The 24,237-nt window shown below is 30.1% G+C and overlaps 1 protein-coding gene across 1 annotated transcript; it reads left to right on the top strand.

The window, feature by feature from the left end:
• The first annotated feature begins 7,792 nt into the window (after positions 1 to 7,792).
• LOC115698522 (beta-glucuronosyltransferase GlcAT14B) lies at positions 7,793 to 11,580 on the top strand. Its single transcript, XM_030625604.2, has 4 exons — positions 7,793 to 8,766; positions 8,858 to 8,933; positions 9,018 to 9,133; positions 10,649 to 11,580. Exons 1-4 carry the CDS (start codon positions 8,187 to 8,189, stop codon positions 11,161 to 11,163), a joined length of 1,287 nt encoding a protein of 428 aa, XP_030481464.1. The 5' UTR covers positions 7,793 to 8,186; the 3' UTR covers positions 11,164 to 11,580.
• Positions 11,581 to 24,237: the final 12,657 nt, after the last annotated feature.

Raw genomic sequence — 24,237 nt, 5'->3', positions numbered from 1 at the left:
GCCGCCAAAAATCGAGGACAGAGAAAAATTTATATACAAAGAAAAATTTACACAAACAATTGGAGGATTGAGACAAAAAAATGTCTATGAATTAAAGAGAGAGACTGAGAGAGTATCTATATATCAGTTAATTTGGGTCGCTTGGGAGTGGGGGTTGAGATTGTGGTTAGGGCCAAAATAATGGTGAGGAAAGAAGGTTGGAGAAGGAGGGTTAATGTGAAACGTTAGCCTTCAGTCTATTTTTCAATAAAAAAAAATTATTAAATCAAGAATTGTTGTTAGATAATCACTTTTAATATATAAAGATTATATATTTAAAATGAAATTATATATTTGAAATGAGTAAAATATAATAAAATTAAAAAAAAAAAATTTAGTGATGTATTTTAAAGAAATTAATGTACGATATATGCAGTAAAATAAAGAAAAATAGAATTTTAATAATATATTTTAAATATAAGATAATATATATCAACTTAAAATTATAAAATAATAATACTACTTCATTTAAATATTTCTTTCTATTATATATTATTACATTGTCTTAACATATTAATTGATTAATTGCCTTTAGTTTCTAATATTTTGCCAAACTAAACCTATAAAGGTTATACTCTATATTAATTTGGAAAGCAAAATGAGATTAGATAAATTAAAAAATATAGGAGAGAATAAATAAGTTGATAATTTCTCGACTATAAATGAGAAATAAATTTGATACAAAATTATAACCTTTTTATATATTAGGTAAGACATGAAGATATACATATTGATAAGATAAAACTATATTTTACAATTCTATTTAAGATCATCTCATATATATTTCAAATAAATTAATTAGATAAACTCCAATAAAAATAGTGTCAAATTTAGTAAAAAAAAAGTCACACAATATTTATAATTATACATTAATGCATAGAATATATGCAAATTAGCAAAAAAAAAAAAAAAAAAAAAAAAAAAAAAAATTAAATGAGAATATTTTGTTTATCTTTTATAAGAAAAAATATCATTTATGTTTGCTTAGTATTTATTGAAAAATATCCTTACAAAAAATATATTTATTGAATATAATATTTATAACATAATATAATTTTTCTATATATTAATTTTAACTTTTAATAAGCAAAAAATTAAATAATTAAAAATTTTCCTTAAAAATTAAAATAGTCTCTAATTAATATCAATTAGTAAATAAGATATGAAAAATATTTAGTAATTGCAAATGTAAATAAAAAAGAGGTCATTTATTGTATGAATGTTAAAAGAGTTTTAAAAAGAGGTATAAATTACTCCATTTAATTAGATGTTCTTCTTATTAGATTGCATGATTAATAAAATTTTAATATCTTTCATAATTTTATAACAAATTAATTCTTTATTTCTTTTGAAAGGATAACAAAATAATTATCCTAAATTTTGAATATGACCAAAGAGTATTGATGAACAATAAATATTAAAGGGAAAATATATTATATAATTTGACTATAGTTACTTGACTAATAAGCTTCTTTTTATAGCTTATAGATTGATGGGCAGTCAAAGTAAAGCCAAGGCACTAATATTTTTTTTTATGTAAAAAAAAAAAAAAGAAAAAGAAGAAAAGAAAAGCAAGGCACTAAAAAACTTATTCCTTGCTTTGGTGTTCGGACTCTCCAATAATTAATATTCCTTAACATTTAAATTAAATCATATATCCCAATTTCTATTTCATTTTTTGCAGATGAATTGGTAAAAAAAAGATACCCCTATTATTGTCTTATATATGTAAGAAAAAATAGTTCTTAATTAGTTGGTCAGTACATTAGTACTTGAGAATTGGTAAAAGTCTAAGAGACACATGTTATGATATGCTAATATTAGTACAATTTTATATCAATTGTAATACTAACACACTATCCTGCCTCAAAATTTTGAACTCTTAGTTAAAAAAAATTATAGTATTTTTTAAAATCAATCAAAAAATATGTAATTTTAAAAAAAAGATAAATTTTTTTAAGCCCCTGAAGTCTAGCCTAACTGTACCCATGGCTAGACCTGCATTAACTAATTATAATTAAGATGATGTTTGGTGATAGGGAAAGAAATTAGGAAGGAGAGAGAGTTTAAGAAAGATGGAGAGTACCATAGAAAGAGAGGATAACAAGTTTCTTTCATGTTGTTTGATATTGGACTTAGAATTTTTTTTTTGAATGAAATATTGGAAGATGAATTAAAATGATGGAAATAAAGTTATTTATTAAAATTATTATATTATCCTCATTATATATAATTTTTTTTATGAAAAGTATTTAAGATATTTAATATATTTATTTTGTCTTTTCCTCCTTTTTCTTTACTTTTGGAAGTACTAGATTTTGTCTATTTGGAGAGAAAATTTATCATTTTATCTTTCCACCCTACCAAACACATAATTTATATTCTCTTCTTTCAACTCTTTCCCTCCATCTCTCTCCTTACACTCAAAATCATTCCTTCCAAACATAGTGTTATGTTTAGAAGTTGAATATTAGTGAATAACAAAAAATGTAGAGAAAAAAATTGTAAAAAAAAATCAGTTTTTCGTGTTCACCATGAAATTTTTTGTTGAATCATGAGAAATTATTATTATTATTATTATTATTATCAACATTTATTTTTAATTTTTTTTTTCTCATCAAAATTTAACTTCCAAACATACCACATAATATGTATCAATCTATGTCCAAAGATGCAAAGAAACCATGGATTTAAGTTTCGTTTGTTGCATTTATTATAAGTGGGTGTCATAAATGGTGATGCATGTACCATCACTACTAGACTTTGATTTTAAATTGTCGTAGTTTCACACCTCTGTACTATACACCCTTATTTTGAGTTGTCATTTTCATGGACTGCTGCCAACTTATATTAATATATATATATATATATATATATAACTTCATATATTATAAAGAGATATTGTAATTTATAGCATATGCACATTCTGGACTTTTGAAAACAAATTAATGCTTTGGAAAGTCAAGAGAGATGTGGAAAAATTATAATTAACAGTGTAGAATTAAAATAACTAAATTTTAAACAATTAAATATTTAGTAATGATAAAATTAACAAATTAAGAACAATAATCAAATAAAAATAAGGGCGAACACAGTACATAGAGCGAGAAGCAATAAATGTAAAAAATAAAAAAATCAACACCAAAATATATACTGGTTCAAATCCGATATATTGATGTAATTTATGGCTTTACTTTAGTTCTTGAACAACACCAAAATTCTTTTTTATTGATTGAACAACAATAAGTACAATACAGTCGAGACGAGATTCTCTGTTAAGTATTCACTAAGTATTTCAACTCTCACACTTATGCCCCAGAATCTTCTTTATCTATAGAAGATTTTTCTTACAAAACTCAAACTCAATATCTTTCTTTTCTTTCCATATCTATTTACCTTTCAATCTTTTATCTCTCAAACTCTCAATCTCATCTGAACTAAGTTTTGAATCTCGTGTCTTGAAATAACAAGTCAAGGTGGTATTTATAGGCTTACGATCAAGATTCTAAAGCTAGTGGCTGCAAGAAACGAGGTTGTTAAGTTAGTTAGAAATATAACTAACTTAACCTACTTCTCTTTGAGCAAAGTCTCCACATCAACTTAAGTATCAGAGCCTCCAAAAACATATATGAGCTTCCAGACTCACTGACCAAGGGTACTTGCGGATGACGCTTTTGGGTAGGATAGAGCCTATTGAAGTCAACTATCCAGAACTACCATTCCAAGAAGGACAACTAGCCAACTAGAACTCCATACCGGAGAGAGACTAGCTTTCTTGAAGACTGGACCCTGAGTGGACATGATAGTCATCCGGGAACTCCCTTCCGGACTCAACTATCATTCCACAAGACTCCTTCTGAGATGGGCAAGTTAGCTGTCCGGGAATAACATCCGGAAGACACTTTTTTTAGGAATAACTTTCTAGAGATGATATTGGAGACCTTTTCATTTAGAGAAATTATACCACAAGAGAATTGAAATTGAGTGTAATTGAAGTAATTATACAGTTTTACGTATTTATCTGACTATGTAATTACATTGTAACTGCATAAGTATAGAATTAAGAGCCTGTTTGGCAAGATTTTTAAAAAAGTTAAAAGCTACTTTTAACAAAGTTGTGATAAAAATGTAACAATTTAAAAATAATTTATTGGAGAAGAAGTTACAATTACAAATTAAAGTTGATACAACCCAACTTTAAGAAAAAGTTGTTTTGATTAAAATACTAACTCAACTTTTTTTTTTTTTCACAGTTCTGCTATACACTTATTTTTTTTCACAGCACAATTACAATTATTTTTCCCATAAGACAGATGTGCCAAACTGGGCCTAAGAAGTTTCAATTATACTCTTCAATTCTCAAAACTTTTTATTTCAAATATTAAATACTAAATTTTTTTTTGTATGATTACTAACTATGAAATTATTATATTTTAAAATATAGTGTAATTACTACTCTAATAATTACACTAGTAATTACACAATTACTTACAAACACAATAACAATTACACCTATATGTATTCCATATTAAGTGTTGATGCAAAAGACAATTTACAAACTATTAGGGGTGTTCTGTGACAATCAGTAGTCCCGTGATCCGTAAGGGGAAACACCGGGTAAGTTGTGCAATCCCACACCGCCTGGGGAAGGTCAAGTGGGATGATTCTGAGACTGTGTAGGTATGGGATTACACAGTTGAAGAGAGCTTAAATGGATTGATTGGTACTACCTATGTCAACAAGGTGCATCTTGTTTTTCGGTAGCCCATCTCGAAAGAACTCCACAGTTAAGCGTGCTTGGCACGGAGCAATTTCAAGGATGGGTGACCTCCGGGAAGTTTTCCCGGGATGCGTGTGAGTGAGGACAAAGCACGCCGAAAACACTCGTGTTGGTACGTAGGGTCGGTCATCAATCCAGAAGCGGTAGGAGTGGCGTACTCGTGTATAAGAGCCATTAGTCCGTGGGTGTAAGGGCCCAATGGAGGCTTGAAGCGGGGACGTTACAAATGGTATCGAGCCTCGACCCGGCGGAAGTGTGGTCGACGAGGACGTCGGACCACAGCGGGGGTGATTCGTGACAACCGCAGTCCCGTGATCCGTAAGGGGAAACACCGGTAAGTTGTGCGATCCCACACCGCCCGGGAAGGTCAAGTGGGATGATTCTGAGACTGTGTAGGTATGGGATTACACAGTTGAAGAGAGCTTAAATGGATTGATTGGTACTACCTATGTCAACAAGGTGCATCTTGTTTTTCGGTAGCCCATCTCGAAAGAACTCCACAGTTAAGCGTGCTTGGCCTGGAGCAATTTCAAGGATGGGTGACCTCCTGGGAAGTTTTCCCAGGATGCGTGTGAGTGAGGACAAAGCACGCTGAAAACACTCGTGTTGGTCTGTAGGGTCAGTCATCAATCCAGGAAGCAGCCAGAGTGGCGTACTCGTGTATAAGAGCCATTAGTCCGTGGGTGTAAGGGCCCAATGGAGGCTTGAAGCGGGGACGTTACATGTTCGCGGTGTAGCTGGTGCGAGTTGTAACTATTTTTTAAAACTAAACTACATATACGGTTTTATAATTTCTCAAACTGCAGCCGCATCGCGAGATCTTAAAACTGCAAAAACTACACCATGAAAATGCGGTGTAGTGCGGTACGATTTGAGCGGTTTACACTATTATTATTATTATCAAATATTATAATAAAAATTTAAAAATTAAACTAATAAAGCTTTAATAATACAAAACAAAAAAAAGCCTTATTAAAGTTTTAATATTATAACATGTATAATTATTATCAAGTCATTATATTAAATTGTCTTTAAAAAATAAAATAATATACACACATATTATATATATTTGTTCTAAAAAAAAGAATAAATATCATATTATAAAAACCAGTGACTTTGTAATATACAATGCGGTGCAGTTTGAACTACAATTATTATTAAATTCAAAACTGTAAACCGCACCGTACTGTGCGGTTTGGTAAAAATACAAACCGCAACAACACTACAAAAGATTTTAAACAACATTTTTATGCAGTAGGGTACGGTACAGGCAGTTTGTGCGGTTTGATAAATACCCCTACAAATTACATAAATAAAGACCCATTTCATTTTTTTTTAGTGATTTTAAAGTTAAATCTTGTCATCACATGCATACTAAATACACTAGTTATAAGTTCGTTGTAACATATTGTAAGGTAATGAATGGTTGAGATTTTTGTGATTGTTTACTAAGTTAGGTTAGGTTGACTATTTAGAAGGAGGTAAGCTATTCCACGTCCTAACCTTTTTTTTTTCTTTTAATTTACAATAATAAGCTTTGTTTTCTCCTTAAGTTTTGGTAGCAATATGAATTGACTTGTATTTTTCTTTTGATTTTTGATTCATTGCTTTATCTATAATAATAATAATAATAATAAGCTTTGTTTTCTTCTTTAAGTATTCATCACTATCTTCTTTGTAGTTAATTATAAGTCATATTATGATAATAATTTGTACTAATTAGCTAGCTAGCTAGGTATTAAGAGATCAGAGATTAACTTAATTAAAATCAACATCAACTTGCCCCCTCTTTCTAATAAATTCATAATCATATATTAAAATATATACATATATATATATATCCTTAAAAAGAACTCAAAAAATTAAAAAAGAGATTTAATTTTATATTAAAGATTCAATGACTTGAAAATAAGATGATCTTAACAGTTGTTCAACAAAGTCTTAAATAAAGATCGTGAGACCTACTCTTCTTGCATGGTGTAAAATCTCATGCCTTTCAATTGCGTGGATTATGCCTTCTTTTTAGTTACGCTAATTTATTAAAATGACATTTTCTTTTGTTTTTCTTTTTAAATGTCACATATTTGAATTATCAAGTAACAAGTTTTTTTTTTTTTTTAAAAAAAAAGTAAAAACCTTTTACGATTTTTTATTTAATTTTTTTTTTAAAAGAAACAATTTTCATATCGTATTTTTTTTTTTTAAAAAAAAAATATATAATGAACATATCCTAGTTTTTTCTTCTCATAATCCCACACAAATGAATCCTAATAAAGATTCTAATTTTTTTTTTTGGCTAACTCTTGAATCTTGATCCATATACAAGATAAAGTTAAAAAGGTTATTAATATTAGGCACTAGTTTTTATAAATGGTTAGTGGTATTATGTATAATAGTTATTAAATTAGGTTATAAAATATTTGATATAGACTAATAATGATATAATACTAAAAGATAAAAATAGTGTCTAATACTCTAAGTATCATATTGTTATTGATGTAATTAAATATCATGTCCTATATATAATTTAATATAATAATTTTTATAGATTATTGCTAACTAATTATAAAACGTCATCTCTAACATCTAATAAAATGTTCTATATGATATATCTACCTAATACCAGTATAATATTATTACTGGTGCAATTCAATATCCGCTTCTATATATTTTACTTTAATAATAAAGCTTATAAAGAATCGCTAACTAATTATAAAGTATCACTTTACAAAAATACTAGACACCTTAATGCCGCCTAACAATACTTTTAGCATTTCTTGATTAGAAAATGTTCAATATCAAGTATTAGGTCAACTTTTCTTTTTTCTTGTTCTTAGGCATGATAAGCACACTCAAATATTTATTGCTCTTTAATTGGTAGCTTCATTAATTTTTCTTAATACAAAACTAAATTTTGGTTGAGCTAACTTATTCATTACATTACAATTCCTACCCCTATTGTCACGGCGAGACTAAATATACTTTCCATTTCCCAAAAAAAGGTTTTCAAAACTTACAAAATCATCATCAAATTAATAAAAATAAAAAATAAAATAATCTTTCCATAATAAAAAAATAAATAAATAAATTTGAAGTATTTATAAGCCAAGGCCAGATGAATAACCATCTACACCTAACTCAAAAATTCTCAAAATCTCAGGTGAAGAATGAAAATACTGATTACGAATTATTATAATTATTATTTATATAAATAAGTAATTAAATCAAATCATTTTGATTTTCTTTCTTTTCCATTTTCTCGAGAAACAAACAACCCAAACCAGAGAGAGTTCTACAAGCTTATGATAAGGAAAGAAGAGTTCAGTCTATAGTGGAAGAGATTTAGAGAGAGAGAAAGAGAGAGAAGATGAAGAAGCTGAAGAGCTATTACATGCATCTGAGGCAACCACAAAGCATTGAACGAAAATGGATCTTTCCATTAGCGATAGGTTCAATTGTCTCTCTCTTCCTTCTATTCCTTACCACTTTAACTTCATCGGACGGTACGCCTTTGCTTCCCTTTTATCGATCGTTTACGGCTTACAGTTCTGTATTCGTTGAATCAAAGCTTAAACCTGTTCCGGTATCTAATCTTCCTCCACCGCCGCGCTTTGCTTATCTCGTTTCTGGTTCTAATGGAGATGGGAAAATGCTTAAACGGACACTTGAAGCCCTATACCACCCTCGGAATAGTTATGTTGTGCATCTTGACCTTGAGTCTCCGCCTCAGGAGAGATTGGATCTGCAGAATTATGTTAACGACCATCCGACTTTTAAGAAATTTGGGAATGTGAGGATGATTACTAAGGCGAATCTCGTGACCTATCGGGGACCTACTATGGTTGCTAATACTCTTCATGCTGCTGCGATTTTGTTGAAGGAAGGTGGCGATTGGGATTGGTTTATTAATCTTAGTGCTTCTGATTACCCGCTCGTTACTCAGGACGGTGGGTATTGATTTTTTGAATTTGGGTTTTTTTTATTTTGACTTTTTGAATTTTGATTGGTTGATTAATTTGGTTTCTTTGGCTTTATCAGATCTGTTACACACGTTTTCTTACTTGCCCCGCGATCTTAATTTCATTGATCATACCAGCAACATTGGGTGGAAAGAGTATGTGGAAAAAAAGATCTGTTCTTTTCAATTATTTTTTTGGGTAAATTTGTTTTGTTTGATTTTATAATGTTATTTTTTCAGGTACCAACGAGCGAAACCAATAATTGTGGATCCTGGGTTGTATATGACAAAGAAAGAGGATGTTTTTTGGGTTACACAAAGGAGGAGTGTTCCAACTGCTTTCAAACTTTTTACAGGTTAATTTATTTGTATATATATTTATATAAAAATATATGCTTGTTATTTCCTTTGGCTTCTTAGTGTTATTTCCGTTTCAGTTTACATGATAGCCAGTGTTGCTTATTGTATTTGCTTTATGTTAAATTTCTATTTTAGGTATTCAGTATGTCCATATTTTACTCCTTCCAGTTAAGGGTTTATATCAATTTTCCAAACTTTTTTTGGGGAGAGCATGTTGGGTTAATTTGGTATCATTGCTCTTACTGATTGAATTGGATTTTCTGTTGATTAAAACCTTAGGATTGCAGTTGACTATTATTTCATCATAGCAGAATGATGCTTTGTTCTGCATTTATAATTTAGATGCTGATTGATAATAGCGCCAATTTTTATAAAGAGAAGAAAATAATGTTGCAGTTGAGCATTAGAATGCTTGGTTTGCTCCATTATTTAATCAGATATATACATGATAATAAAAATTAAGGTTACAAGTTTTCTGTATGTTGATTTGGGTTTCACTAGCGTATTACATGTTAATTAGGTGAAGAATATAGGTTTAGGACTCATAAAAGAACAAATAATTGAAGGAATGAGAGAAGTTCTCTCTGATCTATCAAACAAATGATGGAGAGGTTACATATTTTCTCATGGCTTGGTTTTTCTCCAAGGTGAAAAAGACCGAATATAGCTTTTTGTCATAGAAGTGGAAATCTTCTGAAAATCTTTTTTTGTTTTTTTTTTTTTTTAATGTTGTGTTCCCACAAAAGTGACATAGAAAACATAATTTTCATATGACTTGAATAACAAGACTTTACAAAGTCTCACATATGATTTCTCTAAACGAACGAGTAGTGGAAGATTTCAAGTTGTCTGATATTTTCCTCAAGGTTCTTGGTAAACTGCTCTTCTGAATCATCTAGAATAGTTTGGCTTTCGAAACATTCACTCACAGCTCTCAACCTACTGCTGAGCATCTCTATTATTTTTTATTCTTTTTTATCAGGTTATGTAATATGTTTGATTATATTTCAAAAGAACTAGAGGTATTTAATGCCAACGATTGGTTTGGGGGTTGGGAGTCGATAAAATGATGCACCTTTTAATTATTTATTTTTATACTGGTCCTCTGCTGACCTATGATTTCTAGGAGATTGGAAAGGTAGGCTCCCGTGATGATCAAAGACCAACATGTTTTACCTTACATATGTTACCTGATACACAAATTACTAGTATGATAGAACCTTCTTTAAAACACCTGAACTTGTGGTAGATTATACTTAGCCCTTGCTTTACACTTTGAAATATGTAGCATTTTGTAGGTGGTTTGCTTTCCGAAGATTTAGCTTTACCTTGAGTTCTTTACTTTTAATTATTATTTTCTTATTGTTGCACGGTTTTGTTCAAACACGGTGATAACTTTTAACTGGTTAGTGATTCAGTTTGAAAAGAGATATGACCAGTGGAAGATTTTGTTGCTACAGTAGTTATGGTATTGGTAATTAATTATTAAATATATATTCCTTCTCGTGTAGGTTCGGCTTGGATGGCACTTTCAAGGCCTTTCATTGATTACTGCATATGGGGATGGGACAACCTCCCTCGAACTGTTCTTATGTATTATGCAAATTTTATTTCATCACCAGAAGGATACTTCCATACTGTTATTTGTAATGCTCAAGAGTTCCGCAACACAACTGTCAATACTGACCTGCATTACATAGCATGGGACAACCCTCCTAAGCAACATCCTCACCACCTCACTCTTGCTGACATGCAAAAGATGGTTAAGAGTAACGCTCCTTTTGCAAGGAAATTCCGTCAAGATGATCCGGTACTTGACAAAGTTGATTCTGAGCTCTTGTCTCGAGGTCCAGGCATGCTTGTTCCTGGTGGCTGGTGCATAGGAGTTAAGGAGAATGGAACTGATCCGTGCTCTTCTATAGGTGATACCACAGTCCTCAGGCCCGGCCCTGGTGCTAAAAGACTTGAAATCTTAACGAGCTCTCTGTTGTCAAATGAAAAATTTCGACCAAGACAGTGCAAATAACACAGCCCCAATATTCTTTTTAGGAAATGTTTCTTGTGCAAATTGATTTAGTTTCTTACTTAAATATGGAAGAAGGTGCCACTCTTGGCAGAAAGGAAATGGGGGAAAGCATACTCATATCTCTGGCTTATGGAATGGCAAGGAAACTTTGGATTTGGCGAAGTTAATCAATCATTGAGCTCGGCATACACTTCCTGTTGCGATGGCCCTGGCCCTGGTATGCGCCAATTAAACTGATACACTAGCATAGTGCACTGTTCCCCTTTTTCTATTTTTTGTACAATTCTAGAACTGTATTTTCTGGTCCAGTTGTTTCCACTGCAATGGGAAAACATAAATGTTGGACTTGACCATGGGTGTAAAATGTATCGAAAGATAACTTCGAAAGAGGAATATTAAAGAAAACCCTTTACTTCATTCTATCTATTTTGTTGCTTCCAATAGAAAAGCTTTTAATTTGATTACACGAGTGAAACTTTTTGAATAAAAATTACTATCTTTTCTGTCATGGGATCAGTTCTAACGTTACCCCTTATAAATAGATTGATGATTCTATGCTGGAACAGATGAGGAGCAGATTTCTTCTCTTGCACTTTTGATTTCTTTTGTGATCTATCTTACAGCTGTTTTGACACTTTGTAACCTGGTCGATTGTTATTGTTTAATATTTGTTGGTCTTATGCAGTGCATCTAAATCTACAACTAATGATTTGCATGTCTCATGTTGTGTTGATTGGTGTGTATAATCTGCTAAATCGCATCTTAGTTGTGTGATTATGCCTTCTTACCCTTCTTGTTGGAATGTTGTTTTCTCAATTGCTTGAAAGTAGAACATAAGAAATGAAGACCCACTTTCTATAAATTGCTTTCTCATTATTTTAGTTGTTACCCTATTCTGTAAATTCTTTCTTTCCCCTAGTTTTTCCATGAATTATCAACTATTACTAGTCATGCCTCTTCTACATTCAAAGAAACACAGAGTCCATTCACCTATTTCTAGTTGAAATGGAAAACCCACTTTTCCCATAAAACCCCTTTGTAACAGTTTTATTATTGGAGAAATTCTTTTATGGTGTGTCACTCTTTCTCTATTTATGTTTCAATGTTGGTGTATTACAGTTCTCTTTTCCCCTCACTTGTAAAATTTTCAAACTTTTCATTGCTCACCCAAATTGTACTATGGTTGCCTTTATACTCATTCAATAAAACGACAACGTTTTTCGATTTGATGTTTTTTTTCTTCTTTCCCCCTCAAGTTGAAGTATGTAACAATTGTTCCTAACTATATGAGCAAGTACATAGTTTGATCATTGTATGAAATTCCTTCCACGATTCTTGTATTTTCTTTTAAGATATTTTTTCTTATACTTTGAAATGGATGCTATTTTGTGTGAAGTGTGATATTCACTCACTATTTTAATTAGTTAAATGGTGTTCTTTTATGCTGTGTATTTGAGCAAATTGAGGGTGATCTCTTGAAAGAGAAAGATTTGGGAAATTCTTTCTACATGACTTATGTATTTTCCTTTAGAAAAAGTGATTTTGCTCGAGATTTATTATTTATGATATTCTTTCCAATTGGGTTTCTACAAATTGAGGGTGTAGTTTGTTGATTGTATACGATCTAAGGCTGACAATTCGTGTATTTGTACCGTATTTTGAGTTAATATGATTTTAGCACTATATGATTATAATTGCTCATAATGAATACGATACAATTAAATGATGTGTCATAAAATGAAAACATGATCATAACATGGTTACAAATGGGTACGATCTTTAAACATGTTATATGTTGAGGTCATATTAATATTACACGACTCATTAACATTTTTGATCCATTTAATACCTATTTGACTCAAATAAATAAGTTCAAATTGGTTTCAACATGTATAACCTATCATAATTTTAGTTTCACAAAGCCTGCTCTGTTTCGAGTAGGTGTACGAAGGCTAGGTTCCAGTTTTGGCAGTGAGATTGGAAGTGCGATAGCTTATGGTAAGTAGTTTTGTGTGATTGCAGTTTCCATTTCGTTCTGGTTTGGGCCTGCTTTGGTTTCTAGTTGAAATTTCGGTCACTTTGTGGGCGATAGCTTTTTGGTTTGCTTGGTTTGATTCTAAGTGGTTCTTGATTTTTTCAGAGTGGTTCTGTTGCGATTTTGTTTGCTTACAAAGTGGTCCTTTGTGGTTTGTTTGATTTGTTCCAGAGTGTTTTGGCTTAGTTACGATTTGATTCGATGTTAGTGGTGTGTTGATTCTGTGTTGATCGACACTGGTGTTTGGCGTTGTTTGTTCTGGTTTGATTGGGATTCTCGTTGTTGAGCTTTGGTTGGATTTTGGTTGTGGTGGTGTGGGTTGAAGTGTGGGTTTTGGAGTGGTAAGGGTTGTGGTTGTTGGTGCCATTGGTGTGTGGAGTCGAGTGTATGTTTCTGGTGCTGTTGGATTTGGGGTTTGGAACCGAACAGGGGTTGGTTCGTTCTTATTGTGGTGTTGGTTTTTTGGCGTTTTGGGGTGAGAATGGTTGGTTGGTTGGGAGTGTGGTAAGTGGAATTAGGCAAGTATGGATTTGGAATTGGTGACTAAGTTGACAGAGGTTCTGAAACTAGATGAAACAGATGGTCCCATTGTCAAATTGAATAAAAATAGCCTCGAAAAAGGTAGAAAGAGATTGGAGGTTAGCTTGGTGGGGAAGGTCATTTGTCTTAAGCCAGCTAATAGAGAAGAAATTGAGAATACTATGAAGAGTAAGTGGAAGATTAACCATCGTTTTCAGGTAAAGGAATTGAGTGCAATAAATGTCTTTCAATTCTTTTTTGGAAGTAAATAGGATCGACAACGTGTTTATGGAGGTGGACCATGGACGTTTGAGAAACAATTACTATGCTTTATGAAACTAATGAGATTAGAAGAGATTTCAAAGTTAGTTTTTGACCATGTTTCTTTTTGGGAGGGGCTTTGTCAGGCTGGGTGGAGTGATACAGGATGTTGCGAGTGTGGTTTGGCTAGTTTGGTCATATGGTGTGTTAGGTGATTTTTCGGTTAATGTGGCAGAACTGCTTGCAATTTGACTGAGTTGACTCTTGCGCATCAATTCTATTTCAGTATCTTCATTATTAATATCTCCTATCTAGTTACCTTATCTGGGTAACTGGTTATGCTAAATTATTTTTCCCATATTATTTATTCATTTATTTGTTTTTGACTTTTCTTATAAGATAATTTTTTTTAAAAAAAGAACCATATTTTTTTAAAACTTTGGCCAAAAGAAACCATAAAGAGAAATGAAAATTCTTTTTCTTTACTATTAATTCAAGGTTAAATATTATTATTTTCTTTTGTTTAAATATTTACTAAGCCAAACCCATCGACAATCCCATCGGAGAAACCCAACTTTGAGATAGTTACACTACGTATTTCTTTTAAATTGATGCCTTTGATTTTTACCATTCTTTTATAATTTATTATGTTTACCTCTCTTTAAAATCAATCTACCAATTTTACTTCTACTATTTCACGATAGTCTCTATTTTTCTCTAATTAATATTTTGTTCTAATTTTCTTACAAACTTACACATCTATCTCTAGAGAACACAATCTATTGTATTTGAAATTGTGTCTTGATTATGTGAGGGTGTGAGGATAATTTAAGTATAATACTCAAAAAAAAAAAAAGAATATTTAAATTAAATTTTATTTAAAGGTAAATTTAGTTAATATATATATAAAAAATATTCTTCAACTTCTCGTCCACTTCTCAGCTCTTAGATCTGAGCCCAATAATCTCAAAGGCCCAAATCTAGACTTATGAGACACCCACCATCTGGCCCAACTCATGCCAGCAGCACGCAAAGCCCAAAACGAAGCCCAACCAAGAGCGGCACAGGTGTCTCAGCCGAGAAGGAGAAGAAAGAAAGAAGAGATGCCTCAGAAGCTAAGGGAAAAAGGATTAGAAAGGTAGCTGGGTTTTAGTGTTAATTAGTTTGAAAAATGATACTCTATCTAGCTCATCAAAATCAAGATTCTATGTATGTTCACTCTCTCATCATAATCTCAATTAATATTGTTGTGTTGTCCATATTCATAATATCTAATAATTATTAATGTTGTCACTACTTTCAAAATTGAAAACAATGATTAAATTGATTCCTCAAATAAATAAAGAAATCTTTGTTACAAGGAATTTAATGATGATATAATTCCCACTAACTTAAATGGAAAAAGTATAACTGAAAATTGAAAAAACGTGTGTCGTGAAACATGTGAACAATTAGTCTGTTATCACCATTTTATTGACGAGTATTACTATTAGACACTAGTGGTATTTAGTATTTTCTAATACCTTTTAACATATATATTAACACAAATTTTTTCTGTCTTAGCAATGATAATTTCATATTATTTGTTTCACCGTAAGATCATCTTCAATGGTTAAATTTTAAAAAGTAATTTTTAAAATTTAATTGACAAAATATAAGAGTGCTACAATATTTGAGAGTAAATAATGTACGCTATACTGTATTTAGAATCAGAATAAATTAATAGAATAATGTAACGCAATAAATGAAAAATAATCAGAACCAATATTTGTAATATGTTATTTATTGAAATTGTTATAAAATTATTATAAATAATATAAAATAGATATGATGATGAATAGATAAAGAAAAATTGTATTAGAATTTCTCAATAATTTATTCCAATTGGGTGAATCCCTATTTATACAAAAATATGACTAGAATAATGAGAAACTAAATCAATGAAATAAAAGAAAATACAATCAAAAATTTATGATGATAAATGCATGAAAGAGCTAGAGATAAAATAAAATATAATATATTTTTAGGTGATGTAAATTTTTTTTAGCATTTTTAAAAAATACTACTATTAGAAATGTTCTAAGGTGGCAAACACCATGCTAATATTAGCCATTATTTCTGTATTATTTATATAATTAAAATATATAGGATTCAAACAAATCCAGTAGAGACGGGATGGGGCCTGTAGCTCACAGAATTAGAGCACGTGGCTATGAACCACGGTGTCGGGGGTTCGAATCCCTCCTCGCCCACAACTGGCCAAAAAGGGAAGGACCCTTTCCTTTTGGGGTAGGAAAATATTCATGATCGGGATTGCGGACCCAAAGCTATGGAATTTGGGCGTGGGTCTTTTGTCGAAATGGAATGGCTTTAACTATATATTATATATATTAGGGGGATGTACTTAAGAAAAAACTCATCTGATCATGCCTTTCAACTCTTGAAGTTCTGATCTGGAAACGTATGATGATGATCATAAAACAAAGTACTTCATCCCTTGAATGGATCCTTTTCTTATGAAGAATAATACAATAATACAGCTGAAAAATAATTAATTAAAATATATGGCAGAATATATATATACATATGCATTATAAGGATATATATTAGTATTATCATAATAATGGAGCTAAAGAAAGATTCATGTATATAATATAAAGAGACAGTAGTACGTACCTGTACATAATATGTAGGTGGAAAATATATATATATAATGGTGAATAATTAATTAAGAAAGGTAGAAGGGGCATCAGTCGCAGGGAGATGAAGCCTATTAATTAGTAAATATATTAATTAATTATAATTAATTAGGCGCCATCTCTCTTGCGACAGTAGTCCCTTTAATTCTCTATTCATTATTCCTCTCATATCTTAATTATTAAAATTAAGGATTAATTGTATTGTATGCATATATCATAAAATCTCTCTCAACTTCATTATACATATATATAAGGGTCTGGTACAGCTGTATTAAATAAAATATATTCATTAATATTACATATTTATATGGGTTGTGTTCTGCCCTAAAATAAATAAATAAATAAAAGATTAGCATAATGTGTGGCTCTGTATGGCCAATTAAGATATGTTGATTAGTAGGCCTCCTCCATATTTGGCTTAGCTTGAAAAGTATATGGAATAATTTGTGGCCTAAATATTCTAATTATTAAGTGTCAAATCATTATTAATGTTTTCGTGAGAAAATTACGACTATTAGTGCATGATTAAATCAATGAAACTTTAACATTCAAATAAAAAAAAAACAGAGTACGAAAAATCATAATTAAACAATAAATGTAGAAAATAAAAAAGTTAATACCAAGATATGTACTGATTCAAATTCAATAGATCAATGTGATTTATGAGTCTACTTCAAGAATACTACCAAATCTTCTTTATTGATTGAGCAGGAACACCATCAAACAAACAGATATAATTAATATAGCTGAGAGTTCCAATTATTAATAACGTGACCAAATATTTTTTTTTTCTATTTTTGTTTTTGCTTAAAAAAGAAAAAGTGATGATTCAAAATTAATGGCGTAATTAATTTTCAAGTTTGATGTTGAACTCTTTTTATGTATTAATTTGATGTTTTCAAATTTGACTGATTGACTAATTAGGAAACTAAAGAAATATTCAAACTTTGACGATATGACCAAATAATCTCACGTTGAATGGTTATGTTATCAATTAAGAAAACATATATAGGACTTATATTATATGTTTACAATTTCAATTATTCTGTTAATTAGTTTACTACATGGATTGCAATATATATGAATTGTAATTTGAATTGGATTAAAATTTAGATTGTTCCGTATATTTTATAAAAAGGCAAAATAAAAAAAAAAAAATACTTTAAAATGTATAATAAAAAATCCCACACTAATTTATGCACCCCCAATAATATCATTTTCACACAATCGCATGCATATCATATGCTTTTTTTTTTTCTGTCTTTTCTTTTTTTTTGGATTTCATTATATTATGAAAATTAATAAAACCTGGACAAGCATTCATTCAATTATAGTCTTTTAAAAGAAACTAGTAACAAAAGTAGTTAATTAGTGCATAATACTATTCCTAATAAAGAGTAAAATAATTTTATAAGAATTATTACCAACAACTATTAACAAAGAAATAACATTAGAAATAATTGACTAGCAAACATTATTGGAATTAAGATTATTAATCCAGCATAATTACTGTCGAATCACTTTCTAGAATGGAGAGAAAAGCCAACAATTATCGAACAATACAAAATCCCAATCTAATCACATTTATATATTTTTTTTTGACAATTACAACTATTCTTAGTTATTAGAAGAAACTTCTATCATCTCCTTTTACAAAAAAGGTAAAGAATTTTTTTTTATTTATATATACGATATTTTAATTAATTTCCACATTGAAATTACTCCGAAAATGTCATGTAAGTCACTAGTAATTTAACTTATTAGCTAGGTTGAGATGTTGGCCTAGTGTGTACAATTACATCGACAGCACACCAAAAATTTATAAGCTTTTTTGAATGAAAACTAAGATTACGCAATAGTACTTTTATACAAGTTTAGTCATTTCCAAACAATTTCCATATATACTAATTAACTGCCCTAGGATTTTATGGTGACCTTTTTCTTAATTTCAATGTATGACCTAAGATTAATTAACTAATTTTATTGTAGTATAGAGATTAATGGAAATGAGTATACTACTAATTATTTGTATCACCTAAAAAAGTAATGTTCAGTTAATAAAAAGGTAAGTACCATTTTTTTTATAAGAATCATCAATATACGATGCAGATATTTGCAATCGGCCAGTATAGAAACCTTTTTAAATCAAGATAACTCATCGTTTATGCTTTGTCGAGTCATGAATTGCTGAAATAAGCAAGCTAGCCACATAGAACAAAACTACCTCTCAAAATTTAAACAATAAAATCATAAGATAATCAAATGGTACACTGAAAAAGTTAAAACTTGTAACCCTAAAATACTATTTGAGACTTCTCAAAACAAACACGTAAATACTAAATTCTAGGGGTGTTTATCAAACCGCTCAAACTGCCCGCACCGCAAAAAAATACGGTTTGAAATTCTTTGCGGTGCGGTCGCGGTTTGAATTTTTCCTAAACCGCGCGGTGCGGTGCGATTTGCGGTTTTGAATTATTAATATGCGGTTCAAACCGCACCGCATCGCACATTATAAAAATACCAATTTTTATATGTTTATTTAGGTCCAATATGTGAATGTCCAATCCAAATCCCACTAATTATTGTATTATTGAAACTTAATTTTTTTTTTTATATTTATTTTCAAGTTTTATGGTATTTTTGACAAGTGTTGCTTAATTTTGTTGTATTTGTGATAGTTAATTTATTGGTGATAGTCCAAACTGCATAAACCGCAAAAACCGCACCGTACCGCACCATTTTTTGCGGTGCGGTTTTTGCGGTTTTTTAGTTTCGTGTGCGGGTGCGGTTTGGAAAATTAGAAACACTACATGTGCGGGTTGGTTTGAAAAAAATGATAAAAAACCGCACCACCCGCACCGCGAAGACCCCTACTAAATTCTTTTTCGTGACAGGCCAATTGTTATATATATTAATAATCTCGTTATTATTATATATAATATAATAATTTATTTGTATGGGTCCTTAGAAAATCCTTTTTTGCTTCAATTAATTAAAAAATGATTTGTATCGATCTTAAGAGTTGTTATATGTCATGATTAGGCTTCATGATTAATGCTGGCCGGCTCTCGGGTGGGCCACCCATATTTTAAAAACTCACAAAAGTACGTATTTTGGTGAGTAATTTAATAATTAGAGTAGCACTAAAAGCAGAAACGAGATTATTAATTATTAACGGGAGAAAAATCTCTAAAACTGATAAATAAATATTTAATTTTATTTATAACATGTAAGTAAGTTTGCATGATATTTGTTCTGTTTTAATTAATAAAATACCCTTTTATACAAAAAAAAAAAAAAATTAAATCATGCCGATCGAGTCAGTCAGCCCATATTATATTTTATCAAAAATAAAACTAATCAAATTACAAATGAAACAGTACAACTGCCAATTACAATTTCATACTATTTCAGTTCAAAAATAGAAAGATTTCTATTAAGGCAAATATTATAGACCACACCTGCAGCTCGAACAATAAATCCGAGATGAAGTTTCTTTGCCATTTCTGAGGAATCCTATCCAAGAGATGGCTTGGCCACACCTAATAATCACTCAGCCACAAGTCACTACTAATTAAGCCAACCCAAAATTGCCTCTAACAATCTAAAGAAGAAAGGGCACTCGAAATAAAGGAGATGAGAGTAACTTTCCTTGTCAAGATACAAGAAAAGTGCGTCTTTGGTCCAAATTGTTTCGAGTAAGAAAATGAGTATGCACCTCCTCCCAAAAAAAATAAGGGCATTACAACTTTGAGACAAAAAGTAAAAATCTTGAATCTGCATGCCATTCTTCTAAAATACGAATTATTAATAATACCCCCTCTTCCCACACAAAAAGCTACATAGAAAGGAATTAGGTTAGGCAGCATGCATATGACTATATATATATATATAAATTTTATATTATCAGAGATAGATCTAGAAGTTAATAATAATAATAAGCTATATTATTAGTATCTCATCTATAACAATTGTATACATAAAAATGTTTACTAACCACACTATAAATCAATACCTTTTATCACTAAATTGACTGCTATGTATACATAATTGTAGAGATTAATATATAAAGAGTATCGGTCGGGGAGTGATGTGGCTGGCTGGATCCTATATATATTAGTTATATATGGGTGGCAGTGGCACCATCTCTCCCGCGACAGAGACTCATTACATTCTCTAAATGTTTAATTTGATCACGAAAATTCTATAGTGTTTATGTATATTTATAGTATACCCAAAACTTAATTAATTATTGCTTATTATTAATTTACATATGAACGCCTATTATTTGTTCAAATAGTTCGGCAATTACCCCTATATAAGACACATATCCAATCACACGACTTTGTTTTCTTTTTATGACAACTTAATGCTTTAAGACTTTATTTTCATAAAAAACAAATTATTCCTTCACAAAACCATAAGGTTTAGATGAATAGTGACTCTTGTTTTTCTCTAGTTCACATTTATAGTAAGAAAAATTTAGCTTTGATTTGTAGGAAATTTAATTTTGATACATAAAAATTAAAATTTGTAATTCCAAATTCAAGATTACATTTAAACGAACAAAAGTTAAATCGAAACAAACAAATCAAGAACAAAAATCAACACTATACTACAAAAGTCAGAATTCGCGACGGTCCTAAAAATAATTTTTTTGGGGAACCGTCCTGAAAAAGTTAAGTAACTGTTTAAAACCGTCGGGAAAAATTAGTGTTCCCGAGGTTTATAACAGTAATTACAGGAATAGGCGACGATTTGAATTGGAATTCGTGAATTTATTAGGCCCTTATACCCAACAGTTTAAAACCGTCGCCTATAATATAGGCGACGGTTTTAAACCGTCGGGTATAAGGGCCTATTAAAAAATCGTCACCTACATCTCGCCATATTTTCTACGTGCCCACTTACTTCTTTTTTATTTCCCACATGCCCACCTAATTCTTCTTACTTATTTTTTCTCCATTTTCCACACCCTAAAATAAAAATTTTAACTCTCCAAAACCCCATGCCTCCGCACCATCGCCCGATCATCTCTCGCCATCTTCCTCCCCCTCTCGATCTCTTTTCTTCTCGTCTTCCTTGTCCATCAATCTCCACCTACTCCTCCTCTCGTCGATCTCCCTAAGAAACCTATCCACCTATGATATTTCTTTGAATATCTAACCTAAACAAGTTGCTCATACAAAAAAAAAATTATTATTAGTATTGTGTTGTTCGTTTGTTATTTTGTTTCTTTATGCTGATTTTCTTTGATGTTATGGCAATTTTGTTGCTCTCTGTCAATATGACATTTTCCCTTTTTAACTTATGTAAAGAAAACTATAGGCATAGCATATAAATCATTAATAATGTTTAGACTTTGAAATCCTTTTATATTCATGCATATGAGAATTAGTGATTGTAATATGGGTTACACTCTTGTTTAAAAATTAATAATATAATATTTGTCAAATAAATATCAAATATATAAAAATATATATATATTTTAATATATAAATTAATATGGGAGACTTAGTATAGAAATAATATTCGATTTTGATGACTATATATGATTTGGGCCCACCATCGTTACTTTGTATAATTTCCTTCCTAGCTTCCCACAAAGTATGAGAGACAACAGGTCATGAGTCTCTTTGATCAACACTCAATAAGACAATGACTTATACAAATAATATTTTGTAGGGTGAGATGATTTGTGGTATATATGGTAATTTTATTGCTCTATTTTATAAGTGTACATTTTGTAAACCCTAATTAAACGTTAGTAACCTAGATTTTGCTGTTAAAGCTTATTTTATTTTGATTTATGTTTGAATATTAAAGATAAAATCAAAGATTCAACGTCAAAAATTTACAAGCTTCATTTATACTGGAAATTTATTCCAACCGACTAGTGTTTGAGTTCTCCGAACCAGAGTAGCTACTTTCATTATATTAAATAATGTTTGTACAGACCAATCTAGATTACAACCAGAAAACAAATCAATCTTCACAGAAGTAAATTTTTACCCCAAATAACCAAATCCCTTAGTTATCAATTAATTGAAGATCCACTTGCTTTAGTTTGTTGAAATCTCCCTTCAATAAAAGTTCAAATCTATGGTGCCAAGTCTCAACTGAAATCCCTTTAGCTATCATGACTTGACTTTAGACCTTGCAATGAAACCTTGAACTACCTTCTGTGGAATTTCTTGCAAGAACCTGCAATGAAACTCGAAATGGATAATTGTAACCAGTCGAACAACTAAAAAACCTAAAATATCTTTTATGGACGTAATAGTACAAAATGTAGACTTCATATCAACCACTCCTAACATTTGTCACTACCGAAAATATTAGTTTACATTTTAATTTATTTAATTTATTATTGTTTTATATTTATAATATTTGTCTTTGAAAAACTCATGCAAATTATAATAGTAATTAGCTAGCCATGGCTATTCCATGCACAGGCCAACAATAAAATTGAAGTCGAATATATAATAATTTGAAAATGCTAAAATGTATTAGTTTTCTCAGCAGTCACTAGCTAAGTAAGTATCTTACTATTTTTTTTGTACAATTAATATATTTTATTTTAATAATTATTATAAAATTTTAAGAATTTAACTAACTCAAACTACCTAACTAACCAGTGGGGGAACTAGCCTCTATCTCTATCTAGGAGGGCCAATAATATAACTCAGTAATTATTCATAAATGTAGATATATCTTTATATATTAAAAGTGTCTATCTAACGGCATTTTTTGGTTTAACAGAATATACTTAAAAATAAAAGAATATTCTGTTAAATTTAACGATTAGGTTTGATTTCCCGTTAAAAAATAAACCCAATAATTAAACCAAAAAATTAAACAATCTTTTAAATAAACAATCTTTTAAATATTAATAATCTCTTTTTAAATTAAAAAAATCATCTTAGCCACATATCTCTCTAACAAACCTATCTTGGGAGAATATTAATAATTTTTTTATTTATTTTTTAAAAAAGAAAAATATAGATAAAATATCTAGAAAAGATAATATAAAAGAAGATTGATTGTGTTGGCTTAGAGATTTTTGGGCTTGGACTTAAAAAAATAATAAAAAAATGGGCTGTAATTAGTATTTACCTTATATGATTGTGCTTATTTTTAGTTTTATTTTTAATTTTACCACCAAGATGAGAAGGTTGAAAAATATTAGAATATGAAAATATTATTAGTGCTTATTAGTAATTTGCAAAGAATGTGAAAGTCTATAAATATATAGTTGTGTAGCTATTATTAAATATGAAATGAGATAATAGAACTTTTTTCAATTAGAAGATTAATGTACATTTTACTATTAATAACATACATTATTATAACACAACTATGTTTTACTTACTAACGTAACAATCACCTAGTATATATATATATATATATATATAGAGACAAAAAGAAATTACTGTAGTTTTTTCTTTTTTCTAAATATATATAGAGGCAAAAGCAAAGGATGGAATAGATGAGGAAATTATAAATATTATTAATAAAAAGAAGAGAATGTGAATGTTGTCGTAAGAAGATGGCACTACC

The sequence above is a fragment of the Cannabis sativa genome, chromosome 8 (genome assembly GCF_029168945.1).
Source record: "Cannabis sativa cultivar Pink pepper isolate KNU-18-1 chromosome 8, ASM2916894v1, whole genome shotgun sequence".
NCBI lineage: Eukaryota > Viridiplantae > Streptophyta > Magnoliopsida > Rosales > Cannabaceae > Cannabis > Cannabis sativa.
Note: the sequence above shows the minus strand (reverse complement) of the source record. Positions and strands in the feature narration are given on the sequence as shown.

Coding starts and splice junctions, on each gene's coding strand:
- LOC115698522 (XM_030625604.2), top strand. CDS start 8,187: ATGAAGAAGCTGAAGAGCTATTACATGCATCTGAGGCAACCACAAAGC. Junction 8,934..9,017: donor AGCAACATTGGGTGGAAAGA/GTATGTGGAAAA, acceptor TTATTTTTTCAG/GTACCAACGAGCGAAACCAA. Junction 9,134..10,648: donor TGCTTTCAAACTTTTTACAG/GTTAATTTATTT, acceptor CTTCTCGTGTAG/GTTCGGCTTGGATGGCACTT.